This window comes from Harpegnathos saltator, unplaced genomic scaffold (genome assembly GCF_003227715.2).
Source record: "Harpegnathos saltator strain DR-91 unplaced genomic scaffold, Hsal_v8.6 scaffold51, whole genome shotgun sequence".
Lineage (NCBI taxonomy): Eukaryota > Metazoa > Arthropoda > Insecta > Hymenoptera > Formicidae > Harpegnathos > Harpegnathos saltator.
In genome coordinates, this window is record NW_020230327.1 from 1,834,015 (window position 1) to 1,849,570 (window position 15,556).

The following is a 15,556-nucleotide window of genomic DNA, read 5'->3' on the forward strand; positions in this document are numbered from 1 at the left end:
TATTCAAAATTCCGAAATTCTAAATTTAAATAAAATGAAAAAAATAATGTTTCGTCACTTTATCTGTAAATATATATTTTCGACAACATTACTTGTAAACATAAAGTCAGTGAATTATAAATGTTGTTCGCGCGTCTTCGAGTCGCCTTTCGTTTCACGTAACTAATGCCGGTCCATATAATAATTTCTCTTGAGTTTTGTTGCAGCAACGCGAGGCACATTATGTAAATAAGATTTCTAAAATTGATGGGAGATGAGAAAATGTTAATTTATGTCTGAATAATTTTACTCTATTTCAATCTACCGTTGTAGGGGAAATGTCAAAGCGAACGACCGATAGAGGCGCGCTTCGGGCTGTCGGTAGGTAGTTCAGAGTAAAGTCCGTTAATAGAGGAACGGGACAAGGTTAGGTCCTCTCATCCATTTCATACGATTTGGCTCGAAAATAACCCGGCGGCGACCATGACCCATGATGCTGATTAACCACATACCGTCATGTCAAAAATTATTTTCGTTTTCTGCAATTTTTTGTACAATTCTCATTGGTATTTTGGAATGTGTTTAAACTATGTTTTGATTACTTCTAATTACATCTTAAACTATGTTTTGATTACTTTGTTCAATCACACAACTAAACCATATTACTATACGTACATAATATCACGTACACCAATACAGATTCTCTGGCTCAAAACTGGCGGCCGTGAGAGGACCTTACTTTTGGTCTGTTCTTTGTAGCTGCACTGTTGAACTGGTGCAATAAGTTAAAGTGAGATAAATATAGATTTTCTCACTCTAGTTTATTGCACCAGTTCAGCAGTGTAGCTACAAAGAACAGACCATTTATTTCTGTTCTTTTATTTACAGACCTTGATTCAAAGCGTACTGGCGCAAGAGAGAGGCGAAAGCACACGCACGCGCATACGCTACGGAGTTCTTCTAGAGTCAATATTATAGTTTCGCAGGAGAGCTCGAATCAGACAATCTCGGTGTTTTGGACACTGAAGATAGAAGGAAGTTCAGTTTTCTTATTACACATTTTCATTCCACTTCTGAGACGTGCGAGACTTCTTTGAAGTCAAGAAGACATTAAAACTACCATTTTTCTGTACCTACAGGTGAGAGTTGCTACGTAATCTCATTCTTGGCCCTACACTAGGACAAGTGTATTGTTGCGTGAACCAAAATTTTGTTGTAACAACAACAAAATTTGGTTAAAATATGTCCAACAAAACTGTTTAGTTTCTGTAAACAAATATCTTGTTTGATTTCGGTTTGTTCGTATAACGTAATATTTTTGTTATAGCAACCAAAAAGCTTTGACTATATGAATTTTGTTAAAAATACTATAATCTTTTCTTAATATATAAAATCTAAATTTTAGTGCACAGAAAGACAAAATAGTATCCATTGGGCATTATTTTAGTTTATGTAAAATAATATTTCGTTATTATGTAATTTTTATGGATAAAATAACTAAAATGCTTAATTTTTATATACGACGTCTAAGAACAAAATCATTTGGTCCAGAGAACAAAGCAGAAAAATATATTTAGTTGAGACAACTAAATATTTTGTTATATAAAACAAAATATTTGGTTGCTATTAAAAAATGCCTCAACTAAACAGTTTTGTTAGAGATACTAAATTCTTTTTCCTAGTGTACAGGCCTCTCTTTGTCCATATTGAGCAAAAGACTCTATGACTTTCTTCTTTTTTCTTTTGGCCTGCCTAAGAGAGGATTCACACCTTGGCAGAAATAGTGACTGTAGCACTTGTAGCGCTTGTGACCCGCTCCTCTGGAGCACTCTCTCTCGGAGCGTGGTGTTTAAAGTATTTGACAGCGCTTGCTGAACCGCACCCAGGGAGTCGTGGACTTCGTTTTGTCCAAACCTACCTGTAAGGGAGGATTCACACCTGAGCAGAAAAGCAAAACCAATCAGAGGTCTTGAGAGAGAGAGAGAGAGAGAGAGAGAGAGAGAGAGAGAGAGAGAGAGAGAGAGAGATAGACTACAAGCGCGAGTTCTGATCGGTTTTGACTTTTCTGTTTTTCTGCTCAGGTATGAATCTTCCCTTACAGGTAGGTTTGGACAACGGAGTCTACGACTCTCTGGGTGCGGTCCAGCAAGCACTATCAAATGCTCTAAGCGCTACATAGTAGTGCTACAGTTGGTTCACTTGAAGCTATAAAACGCTACAGCGAATCTCATAACATAATGAAATATATTAGCTCCTGGATGCGTTTGCATCTTTTGGACGTTTATACACTTTAAGGCCAATCTACATAAGGTCATTCTGTAATACGTGTCGTAAGTTGTAAGCCGTAAGAACTGACCAATTATAGCCGATTATCTTTGTAATAATCGACTGTGATTCGTCAATTCTTACGGCTTACAACTTACGACACGTATTGTAGGATCACCTATAAGGCGCAGGACGCGAATCGCAAGGTCGCAAGACTGGACGCAGCGTGACGTGTTTCCAGCCGCTACATGTCGCAAACTTCAATACGCAGGACGCACAAAAATTAATCGAATTTTAATTTTCCGCGTCCCGCGTCTTGCGACTAGCCAATCAGAATGTATTTTGTTAAGGCCAATCTATTATACATATGACGCAGGACATTCTATTGTTTCACTGGCTCAGAGAGAGAGTGTTCGCTGCGTACTTATGTAGACTACGTAGACACAACAAACCGGTTTTGCGACCTGCGATCTGCAACTCACGTCCTGCGTCTTATGTAGATTGGCTTTTACGCGTTTACGCTAAGTAATAAGTGCTAATTTTGCCTGGTTACTGTGATTTCTAAGCGCTCGTATCAAAAGCAATAAGACCTTCATAAGCAATTTATGAGCGCGTAAAAATGGAAAATAAAGATTGGTTAAATTATTCTCGTTGAGAAAGCCATGTAGGGTTGCCAGATGGCCGGGATTTCCGGGAATGTCCCGGAATTCTTAAGCTTGTCCCGTGTCCAGGAATTTAAGTCTTCTGTCCCGGAAAATCAAAATTTCGATAAAATCATAATCATGACATAACATATAATAACATTCATGTTTCTAACTGGTGCCAGAAAGAAACTTGAGAGCGGCCACAGCAATTTATAAAATCGAATTTTTCGACGTGCCACCTGAGAAAATTCATGTTTTTCAATCGTTGCCTAAAAAGTGGCCCGAAAATAATCATTTCGCACCGGGCAACCGTAAAGCCATGTTTGACATTCTAATTCAAATTGAAGATTAGATTGCTTCAAATAAGCGCTTACTTATGTTCCCTTTGGAAAATAAGCGCTCATCAAGAGACACGGTAATGTCTCGCGACAAGTGCACGCGAAGCGAGCAAATGAGCGAACAAATAATTAATTTTATTTTTTTTGGATTTATTTATTATGATATATTTTTATTTTTTTAGAATTGTTAAATTAAATTATATAAAAATATAATTAAATTTTAAGAATCATTTTTTAATATCTTTTAGAATATTTTATTTTGTTATTAAAAAAAGGTAAAATTAAATATATTTTTAATTGTGTATATATATTAGCACTTGGCTTAACTTATTTGATATCAGATATTTTGTAGAAAATATTTTGTAGAATTCTTTTTAAAAAAGTTATTGGTACGAGTCGCGTGCACTTGGCGCTTTTTTAACCTTATTTTAAATAAGGTAAGTTTCTTATGGATTAGTGCTCACGGTTTGACTGCCTTATCTCGATAGAAGAAGCGATTGTAAGCGCGAGTCATGACATCAAGAGGTTGAAAAATATTGCTATAGCTCCAAAATATATAATCTGCAACTCGTTAACGATAATGACACTATTAACGATAATGATACTTGCGTTGCGCACCCCTTTTCTTCCCTTCGGTCTGCCAAGGTCTTAACCTTGCCAAAGTACGAATGATATTTACGTATCATAACGAGTTTACAACTCTTTTTCGCTATGTCTCTTAATTATTTCTTTATCTGTTTCTGAAACACCCTGTAAACGTACGTTTATTATATCGAATAAAGGTTAGCGAAATCTCTCTGTCTCTCTTTCCTCGAACCCACTAACAAGAATTTCATAATTCCTTCACAATGTTTTCATATGAGTTTTTATTAAGTCTTTTATTAAGTTTCTCGCACAGTGGGAATAAAAGTCGTGTAGATTATTCTGGGAGAGTCCGTAAAGTGGGGACTTCTCAGTACGAATATAAGAAGTTAAAATCAGTCACGGGCCGCAAATCAGTCTCCTTTCGCACTTAAGTCGGACAAGCAAACAGTTCGTGCATGTCGAAATTTTAAGTCTTCGTAGTGTTCAGTAGTAACACGTAGTTCGTAGTCTTCGTAGTAACAACTTTCGTTCTCGTGGGATCTTAAATTTTAAGAACGTGAGCCTTTGCGCTCTTGCGCAGCATCGTTCTTTGCCAGTAAGTTCGCTTACTTCAAAGCCGAAATAGTTACAATTTGATAGAAAAATTGCTTCTTTTTTGTGACGAGGATGTGCAAATAATTGAAAGATTGTAAATAGCTAATTCGGATAATTCATGTGGAACCCATTCGCCCTCTTTTCTTTCTCATTACGTGTAAGCGATCAGAGGCGGTTGATTTACCAACGTTTAATTCTTGAATCGTTTAAGATGAGTTTTCCCAATACCTGCAATTCGGCATTTTCGAACTTTTTTTGTTGACCTGAATATTCTTTGTTTTTCAAATGAAAATCACCACTTTTGAATCCTCAAAAGTCCAATATTCATATGTTTTAACCGATGAAGCAGATTCAGAATAAGTTTCCGAGATGCTTGAATAAGCTTTAATAACCGCTCATTATTTCCGTATTAAAGCAACAAAGCAATGAATAACCAAAATGTTCTTTATCACGTTCTGTTTACGCAAAGGTGAAATTGGTTTCGCCTCGAGCGGATTGTGATTAGCATATCAACCCGGCGTGACATCGGTCGTATCGATGCGAACTCCAATACGTCATTCGCTCCAATCAGATAAACACTACCGCCTTAATTAAGTCCTGGAGAAAAAAAGCACGCGTGCTCGCTTTTGACGCGGATGGATAACGCTTGTCGCTAGCTAGCCAAATAAGCGATCGACACCGCGCTACATGTGCGATGGATCGTGTTGGCCGCGTGACCGACGTTGTGCTCGCCGGTGCGTCGCTCTCGCGCGTTTTCGCGTGGCTTCGTAGTGCTGGATCGTAGTGCCCATGAGTTGTACAAGGCATGCGCGCTCGGAGGGGGCCATCAATCCGCTCGGCGTTTCTGGTGACATGCGTGCGCGGAAGCAATTAGCCATAAAATGCTAATATCTGCGCAACGCGGATCGATGAGCGGATCGATCGCACGCGTTGAGGAGCGTGTGGGTAGGTCGACAACAGCCAGAGCCAAATCACGAGGCGAGCGACGATAATCACCGTTTTCTCCGGTACTTGTAGCATTGCGCGTATCGATTCGCGATCCCGCTTGCTACCCACTTGCAGGATCACGCCGTTCATCGGCGATCTCTCCGGACTCGAATTATTGATCCGTTTGCCGCGCCGCAAACTCGGCGAGTGACGAAAAGCGGTTGTGCTTCGCGTGAGTCCGTCTCCCGATCGAGCTTCACGTCGTCCGTGTTATCGTGAGTCGGCGCGGAATTGATACCGTCGTTCGACGATCATCGCAAACCATATTTATAACGGTTTCGGTAGCCGTTGCGCTCGGCGCCGATAACCCTATGAATTGAATGAAGAACTGTCATTGTCGTGGACTCTGTTGATGTGCTGCCTTGCGTGAATCGTGTCGCGTCTCAAAGCATAAATGCAAGATTTATAAACTATCACGGTCTACTGTCATTTTCCTTGTTTAAAGATCCCGAACCGTCCTCGCGTCCTTGTACTGGGCGGTATCAGCCCAACGCGACTCGCGTGTGTGACCGGCCGACGGCAGCGAACCTCTGTGAAGTTGGCCCCTCATTCTTCAAATTTGAAAAAAATTATTAGAGTTCTCAGTGCCCCTCGCAGAGTTCTAGAGTTCACAAACCTTTATAAAAAGAGTTCCGTCATTTAAAGTAGAGAAAATACTACTCGTATTTTAAAAATCGGAAGGCCAACTTCACGACGCCCTTCATTATGTAAAAAACGCAAATTTTTTTAGAGTTCTAGATAGACTTTTAATAGTTCTATAGTTCTAGATAAGTTTTAAAAATAGTTCTGTTTAAAACAATAAGAAAAATTATATTAAAAATTCTCGAATTAGAAAACGAAAAATGGCAAGAACTCTACCAATTTTGGTTTTAGCGCGTCAAGTGTTAATAATAATATTTAGGACTCGTGAGGGGCTAAACAGAACTCTGAATAAAACATTGGATTTTCAAAAAAATTGATTGTTTATTAAACACGTAAAATTTTTTTCTCGGAAATCCGACGTTTCATACAGAGTTTTGGTTAGCCTCTCACCAATTCTAAAGATTATTATTAACACTCGGAACGCTAAAACCAAAATTGAAAGAGTTCTGGCCGATTTTCGTCCCACGAGTCGAATACTTCCATGTCCCTCGGCTCGAAAAATTTTTTCGGAATTCCGACGTTCCATTCAGAGTTCTGGTTAGCCCCTCACGAGTTCTAAAGATTATTATTAACACTCGGCGCGCTAAAACCAAAATTGGAATTGTTCTAGCTGATTTTCGTCCCTCAAGACGAATATTTCCATGTCCCTCAGATCGAAAATTTTTTTCGGAAATCCGGCGTACCATTCACAGTTCTGATCTCTCGTGTCGAATATTTCTATGTCCCTCGGAACGAAAAAATTTTTTCGGTAGTCCGACGTACCCAGTACACTGGATTTCTGAAAAAAATTTTTCGATCCGAAGGACATGGAAATATTCGACTCGAGCGACGAAAATCGGCCAGAACTTGTAACGAGGAGTATTTTACCCTCGTTACTACCGTGTGGCGGCGACCACCGATCGTCACACGATCGCGAGAAATGATCGCCGCGCGTCCCCGGCAGCACTGAACACCTGTGCCGCGGCAACCCGACATATCGCCGGAAAAAGCCGAATTCGGCGAAGCGATCGGGAAAGATCGGTTCCCCAGAAGGGGTAATTCGCGAAAATCGTATGCGCGAATTTCCGAGAAATCCTCCGGTTATTGGCCACCGTCGAGAGGAATTAAGGGTATAAAACCCGCCCTCGAGCAGAGATCGAGGCAGACCGTGAGAGACAGTCAATCAGTCGGATCAGCTACCAAGAAGAGCTCCAGCGAGAATCATAAAGAGAAGTCGACGAAGGCAAAGGCATCCGCCGGTGAGTAAAGCTTCCAAGCACCGTACCGAATCACCGGGAAATTTTACAAGACCCGGCAGCCGAGCCTCGTCAATCGACCGGCATCGCGAATTTACCGTACTCGTCCGTCTGTGTCGGCAGCAGTTAGCCACCGACGTAGAATAGTTTCTAAGTTCCTGTGCGCGAATATAAGTGTTCGTCCGTCTGTGTCGGCAGCAGTTAGCCACCGACATAGAATATTCTCTAAGTTATGTTCGCGAATATAAGTGCTCGTCCGTCTGTGTCGGCAGCAGTTAGCCACCGACACAGAATATTTCTAAGTATCTGTTCGCGGATTTATAAGTACTCGTCCGTCTGCGTCGGCAGCAATTAGCCACCGACATAGAATATTCTCTAAGTTCTGTTCGCGAATATAAGTGCTCGTCCGTCTGTGTCGGCAGCAGTTAGCCACCGACACAGAATATTTCTAAGTATCTGTTCGCGGATTTATAAGTACTCGTCCGTCTGCGTCGGCAGCAATTAGCCACCGACATAGAATATTCTCTAAGTTCTGTTCGCGGATTTATAAGTACTCGTCCGTCTGCGTCGGCAGCAATTAGCCACCGACATAGAATAGTTTCGAAGTTCCTGTGCGCAAATATAAGTGCTCGTCCGTCTGTGTCGGTAGCAGTTAGCCACCGACATAGAATATTCTCTAAGTTCTGTTCGCGGATACCAGTGCTCGTCCGTCTGTGTCGGCAGCAGTTAGCCACCGACACAGAATATTTCTAAGTATCTGTTCGCGGATTTATAAGTACTCGTCCGTCTGCGTCGGCAGCAATTAGCCACCGACATAGAATAGTTTCGAAGTTCCTGTGCGCAAATATAAGTGCTCGTCCGTCTGTGTCGGGAGCAGTTAGCCACCGACATAGAATAGTTTCTAAGATCTGTTCGCGAATATAAGTGCTCGTCCGTCTGTGTCGGCAGCAATTAGCCACCGACACAGAATATTTCTAAGTATCTGTTCGCGGATTTATAAGTACTCGTCCGTCTGCGTCGGCAGCAATTAGCCACCGACATAGAATATTCTCTAAGTTCTGTTCGCGAATATAAATGCTCGTCCGTCTGTGTCGGCAGCAGTTAGCCACCGACACAGAATATTTCTAAGTATCTGTTCGCGGATTTATAAGTACTCGTCCGTCTGCGTCGGCAGCAATTAGCCACCGACACAGACAAATTTTCCACATTCGGGGTGTGAAGAAGTGACAGTGCTCGTTCGTCAGTCTTGACCGCGGTAAGCCACCCGGAATAACCCATCTCCAAATTATCTAGAGAACAACTGGCGTAAACCGTCCTCAACAGGACTCGTGGCCGGGGACAACGGATCATTAAGAGGCAGCGGGACATCTTCTCGGACCCCGCGGATAAGGAACCGTTCCTCTCGGCTAAACGGGGAGATCACGAGCACGGAGGAACGCGCATCGTCGGCGCCACACCGTACCAACGAGCCTGCCCACATACACTCATATATAGAATGGAACATCTTTTAAACAAATGGGGCGCCTCGCGGGGCGCACTAAATATTACACCGTACGGAACCCGAGTACGAATTCTTTCAAGCAAACCTTCCTTCCTTCACCCGAGGAACGCATCAGCGCGGCGGCGAGCGAAGCGTCGCGGGCGCGACGATGTGCGACCGATCGGTGCGATCGGTCCCCCCGGGCGTTACCGTTACAAACTCTTTCAATTTTGGTTTTAGCGCACCGAGTGTTAATAATAATCTTTATAACTCGCGAGGGGCTAACCAGAACTCTGAATGAAACGTCGGGTTTTCGAAAAAAATGTTCGATCCGAGGGACATGGAAGTATTCGACTCGGGGGACGAAAATCGGCAAGAACTCTTTCAATTTTGGTTTTAGCGCATCGAATGTTAATAATAATCTTCAGAACTCGTGAGGGGCTAACCAGAACTCTGAATGAAACGTCGGATTTCCGAAAAAATTTTTCGATCCGAGAGACATGGGAATATTCGACTCGAGGGACGAAAATCGGCCAGAACTTTTTCCATTTTTGTTTTAGCGCTCCGAGTGTAAGCACGACGAAGTAAGCACCGATCGTGCGAATAGAGAACGAGTGAAGATCGCGCTCGCTTGTTGCGATCGAAAAATAAAGACCGCTCGGTAGAAAGCCCAAATGCGCAGAGAGCGAGATGAAATTTCGGTCTCAATTATATTCTTTTTCAGCTCGAGCTGGCAGATAAGGATTGGCTGCAATCCGTTGGCCGTAACACGCCGTGATCGCATGCTCGGGGTCTGCCCGACATACACGGCGAATACGCGGGAATAAACATTGTTTTGATCGTTCCTCGCCGGGGATCTCGTGGCCCAACGTTCGGCGACGAGATCTCCGCTAGCCGAGCACGCATGGATTACGCGCAAGCATCGTGAGGTCGAAGCTAGAAGAATATTTAGATTCTTCCAGAAAACCGTTGTGCACGCTATGACCCCGAACAAAATGGAAAAACACTCTAGAAAATATCGCAAGTAAAACAAGTTGCATTTTCATAGATATACATTATCGTGTGGTGCCTGATAAGGATTAAGGACATCGCTTCGATTTACATTCTTGACTGAAAATTCTATAAAGCCTGCAAATTTAATCATCTACTACCTTGGAGAAGATAATGAGGAAACATATTGATAACGGTGAGATTACTAAATTTCGAAAATCGTTTCTTATAGTCCGAACTGTTGACGCTACGGTTCTGATAAATATCTTAAATGTTTTTTACGGTGACTCCAATTGCTACATTCTTCTGAAATTCATAAAGCATAACACGCCGTAAATGCAGCTCTTCTTCGCTTATTTTCGAAATATCTTTTCACAACATAAATTCAATCAAAACACGAGCTTTTCGCTCAAATCACAACTGAATGCACCACTTTTCCAACGATGTACTACAATACGCACACGTAACAATTAATGGCGCTATACAATTTTCCTAATGATATTGGAATCGAGCACAAACTTTTGCATTCATTTAGTATATAAAATAAAAAGTGCGAAAAAGAGAGAAAGTGATAGAGACAGATAAACAAGTCATGAAGCGATAAATAAATTGCTCAATGAAACGTTTACATAATATATTAAATTACAGTTCAACCGGCAACGGTAAAGGAACATTATGATTTAATAATGAATGATGTCAGCGAAATTGACTATGAACATTACGAAGTAACACCCAAAGATTTACCAGACTGGTATGACGAAAAGTTGTGCAAACTGTAAGGGCATTCACACTTACAAATATAAGACACTCTCTGCAGTGTTATCATCAACCAGTGTGACATAATGTTATGTTAAATAATTTGTACTAATTACGTTTATTTTCAGGTCTCAAGATTTTTGTCTGCGGAACATATTTTCTTTTATAACTGCGAACACTATAGGAGTCATTATATTATTTGCAATTCCATCGATATCAAAGGTATTTGAACTTTCTTTGATAATGTATGCAAAAATCCGAGTTGAAATGAACATAAATACACTTGTATATTTATTTCTTTCGACATCTTCAACATTTCTTCAACATCGTGATATTTGTTCAACTATGATGAATATGATGTCGTAATATGATTTCATAAAAAAAGGATAAAATATTATAGTAAACCTTTTTTATATTAGGGGCGCAGCTTCTGTAACTTGACCCAACTTCCTTGACATATGTTATCAAGGTCATCCTTCAAAAAGCTCCAGCTCATCGCTCATTGTTTATTGAAAAGTTATTAACAAAAAAATTTCATAAATCGAATCTATTTTTCCGATACAGCTTGCAATCCAGAATGTTCGAATTTTTTTGGTTGATCAGTACTTTTGAATCGTTGAAACCAAAATTTACAGTTGGAATACGATGGAGCTTGATCACCATAATGCTTGTAACAAGCATTTTAGCATTGAGCTTTAGTTGCCGATTTTTTTCAAATCAAACAAAAAAGTAATGAATGTTGAAAATACAATTTTGTACCGATCCATTTTGAACGCGTACAAACAATAAAACTATCAGTAACAATACTGTGCAAACTGTTATATGTCATAGAGAAATGTCAAATCTTTCTGTGTTGCCGGATTTCAACATTCGTACTAACCATTAACTTGTTACTAAAACCATCCGTTACTAGGGACCAGAACTAATTCAACCTCCTAATGATAGAGAACAACTGAGAAAGAGTTGTATCATTTTTCTTTTTCATCTTTCAACAGGTGCTCTCACATACGAAACAAGGCAATACGCCGTATTTAGCATACATGAGATATTATCGAACTATGTTGTATGTGATTGATATGCACACGTATAATATGGGTGATCCAGAGAGCAAGTAAGTTCCTACAGACTTTCTTCATACATTCTCTCTCGCGGGAATTTCCTCCGCGTAACTTTATTCAGTCTATCGCCGCATCAATCGTACAATCAGTTGATTTCTCATAGCATTTTACACGTTTTCACATTTTTACCTTCAGTCGTGATCAAAGGAGATTAAAAAATACGCTTACGCTCGAGGGAACTGGAATCGAGCTTCACCCGATATTTCGTGCGAACGCCGAAGCTCCAACTGAAAGAGTCCTTCACTCCTTCCAACATCTCTGTATATTTTTGCAGATTTTACAAGGCAATCAAAACTATTCGCTTTAAACATGCTTGGGGCAACAATAAAGCGAAGAAAAATAATTCCGGGGCTATCTATCAGAAGGATATGGCGATCACGCAATTCGCTTTTATAGGTCATCTTCTGTGCATGTCTGAATCTTTCGGCGTGCACTTCAAACCAGAAGAAGAAAAGGCGTTCATTCATTTCTGGCGTGTAGTGGGCCACATATTGGGAATTTCCGACCGGTAATGTACATACGATAGCAACAAGCGAACGAGTGAGTGAGTGAGTGAGAGAGAGAGAGAGAGAGAGAGAGAGAGAGAGAGAGAGAGAGAGAGAGAGAGAGAGAGAGAGAGAGAGAGATAACGTGCAGACTAATTTCGTAAATATCGACGAATTATCGACGTAATTATCGACGAATACGAGGTGTAATTATCCCACCTCGTAAACGTAACTTGTTGTTGACAGAATAAATATATGCCGCAAGAGTGTTGCGGAGACGCGCGAATTGCTCCAGATGATCATAGACAAGTTTTCCGAATATTTAAGCGACCCATCCCCAGAGTTTGACGAATTGCTAGAGCCCATGTTAAGTGGATTGTGGTACGGCAACTTGAGTGTAAACCAAGAGACTCTACTGACGTTTACGTATCGGTTCTACAACGTCAAACGTGAGTATTCCGTTTTTACCTTGATCATCATTCACAGTTCTTGCCTCGCTTCGTATTACACTTTCGTCCGGCGAAACTTTTAACGACCCACGCGATATCGTGGCGCGTATCGCGATGTAAATATCTTCGTATTCGCGGATTCGATCCTTAGAACGCTATGGGCGGATGTGTACGCGAAACCATCGCGACGGCTTACACTCGTCACCGTTAGCTGAATTAAGACCGTGCAAAGAGTATTCGGCTGTACATTGAGAGTACATAAAGAGCTAAAGAGAGACCTCAATTTACATTTCAGGGGAAGTACCGCTTGGCTGGTACAGCTGGCTCAATATGAAATATCACGAAATCGTTTTCCGTTTGTTACGTAAGTATCGTGCGCGTTTGCGCGACGCCTCATGTTATTGTGTTGTCAGCGCGCAGCCTCACATGTCGAATTTGTTTCAGTTGTGCCGTACATTGGACCAATACTGAAAATTTTCATCAACCAGATTACGTTTATGACCATCTTCTTCGTGCGGTACCTACCCCTTATCGCGTGGATATCATTCGGAAAGAAGAAGAGTCAGATCGTATTATATCCTAAGTGAAAGAGAGAGTGAGAGAGAGAGAGAGGAAAAGGGGAGGGAGGGGCGACGAAATGTTGACAATGATAGCCAATGATTTGGCGGCGCATTTGTTCGGAATAACACAATGTAACAACGAATCGCGCGCCAACGCGATTTATCGGACGAAGCTCGCATTTGGCCGCTAATCTGCAGCTGAATTTTGTTAGTGGATCCTGTTGCATTTTCGATATGTTAATAATATGTTAATTTCGATATGTCGCTGGCCAACTTTCTAAATAAACACTTTGCGAAATCCGCTTCGACGAACTGACTGTTTGAAAGAGAGAGAACGTCTTCTTGGTGGTATGTGGGAGGAATAACGTGGGTACAAACGTTTAGTAGGGAATAATATTTAGTAGGGAATAATATTTAGTAGGGAATAATATTTAGTAGGGAATAGGTAGGGAATAAGAAGGGTTTGTGAAATTCTACGGCCATATCGACGAATTTTGATATTCAATGATATTTTGATATTCAATGACAATAAAAGAAATATCTAAATTCCTAAGTCGAAGACTTCTTTGTGCAACTGTCTGTGTATCTACACGATAAATCGTTCTTTTTTGCTTGTAAATAGTTCCGTCAATTTTTCTTCAGCGGCCATCTTTCGTTATTAGTTAACTATTTTGCACTATTTTGTACGATTTCTAATATTTTACGATAAGATCTGTTTTAATATATAAAATAAGAAATGTTGTTTCCTTCCTGTATTTATATACATCTTAAAATCAACGCATTCATCTCTGCATACGTAAATCTGGCTACATTAAAAGAAATGGAATCGACATTGACCCTATTAATCCGCTGTTCACTGGATAACAATAATTGAGATGGATTTTATCGGTGTGAAAAAAAAGCCGTACAATGTCTCGCTCAAAGTTGATTCAGCGTTGATAAATACGTTTATACACAGGAAAAAACTGAGTTAAATTAAAGAGATTATGCGCAAAAAAAGCCCGTTATGAAAAAAAAAGAAACGATAGAGAACGAGATTACTACGTCGTCATAAATCATATCACCACAACTGAATTGAAAATCAATCGACGAAGAACGGCGGGATTAAGTAGTACTCAACGGCGTTTACTTATCAATCGAGTCGCACACCGACTCTGCAGGTTCCTATCGCGGTTCGATTTATCCTCTACCGCTACGTATGAACATCGAATGAAGCTCGAATGAACATCGCGGTGTAAGGACGCCAACGGATGCGCCTATTCCTCGTCAGAGCGCGTTGCGAGCCACTTTGCGACGAGAAGACGTTAGCGCTCGTTGCAAACGGAAGAAAAAAAAAAATCTATACATCCCTCGCTATTTTTTACCCGTGCGTCACGATTTATGATCCCCGATATTTTTTGTACGTTGCTGCCGCAAAGAGATCGTTGATAAGCCCCGACGGCGATTTATGCGACTGCGTACAATGTGAAGAAAAATATTGGAAAAAGATATTGCTTGCCTCGTAAATTAACGAAAAGTCCGTCCGAGCTGCGCTCGGATTCGCGATCGTGCGACATAATATCGAATTTCACGAAATTTCACGCGTTGTAAAATTTCCCGTGTCGGACGATGACACGATGATTACGATCGTCGCGCGACCGAGAGAGAGAGAGAGAGAGAGAGAGGGATCGGGGGAGGCCCGCTAATACCGCATAAATTTTAAATAAGAAGTAACGATTGGTCGGTGAATAAAACACGCACGGTGCGACGTAACGCGCGGTTATCGTTGAGAGAATTCGCGGTACGACCTTATCAAACCGCAGCTTCCTGTCCCGGTATAATTCCGGATCACGCCGCAAGAAGAGAAATGATCCTCCCTCGGTCGTCGTCGCGGCGCGTTCGACATATTAATGCGCATTACGCACACCTGACGTGACTCGAATATTTTTATTCGCCGTTCGATGTCGCACGCATTATTACGCGCCTGACATTAACGCGCGGTACATTCGCGAATAGCGCAATAACATGTTTTGGAAATAACCGCAGGCTCGTACGTATCGTGTTGCGATTAGAGACACACACAGAGAGTGATGAGGAACGTAGCGTTAACACCCGACGGTGACTATCGTTAAACGCACGCTTTTCCTCCCCCCCCCTCTCCCTTTTTCTCTGACTCTCATCGTGCTGAGAGCAAATTAGCTCGAGTTAGTTATTAAAATCTCACTTTCGGAATTATCCTGCCACTTCGGACAGATTCGTTTTGATCGTCCGGATCTATATAATCCTCAGCGCTCAAATTATCCACACCGGCAATATATATATTTCTCTCTCTCTCTCTCTCTCTCTCTCTCTCTCTCTCTCTCTCTCTCCCCCCTCCCTCCCTCCCTCCCTCACCCTTTTTCTCTTTCTTTCTCTGTACAAACGATATTACATAACGACACATAAGACGTCCCGAAGGCGTTCATCATCG

The 15,556-nt window shown here is 41.4% G+C and overlaps 1 protein-coding gene across 3 annotated transcripts; it reads left to right on the plus strand.

Annotated features, from left to right (window-relative positions):
* The first annotated feature begins 974 nt into the window (after positions 1–974).
* On the plus strand, positions 975–13,656 carry LOC105183983 (uncharacterized). 3 transcript variants are annotated; one of them, XM_011142476.3, is made up of 9 exons: positions 975–1,118; positions 9,798–9,935; positions 10,388–10,514; positions 10,624–10,717; positions 11,491–11,606; positions 11,888–12,121; positions 12,345–12,547; positions 12,843–12,911; positions 12,992–13,656. In XM_011142476.3, the coding sequence occupies exons 2-9, from the start codon at positions 9,914–9,916 to the stop codon at positions 13,132–13,134; spliced, it is 1,008 nt and encodes a 335-aa protein (XP_011140778.1). In that variant the 5' UTR covers positions 975–1,118; positions 9,798–9,913; the 3' UTR covers positions 13,135–13,656. The 3 variants fall into 3 exon arrangements, with proteins under 3 accessions (XP_011140778.1, XP_011140780.1, XP_011140779.1); XM_011142478.3 differs by lacking the exon at positions 975–1,118 and adding an exon at positions 4,243–4,406; XM_011142477.3 differs by lacking the exon at positions 975–1,118 and adding an exon at positions 7,130–7,272.
* The last annotated feature ends 1,900 nt before the right edge of the window (positions 13,657–15,556 follow it).

Coding starts and splice junctions, on each gene's coding strand:
- LOC105183983 (XM_011142476.3), top strand. CDS start 9,914: ATGAGGAAACATATTGATAACG. Junction 9,936..10,387: donor GAGGAAACATATTGATAACG/GTGAGATTACTA, acceptor ATTAAATTACAG/TTCAACCGGCAACGGTAAAG. Junction 12,912..12,991: donor AATCGTTTTCCGTTTGTTAC/GTAAGTATCGTG, acceptor AATTTGTTTCAG/TTGTGCCGTACATTGGACCA.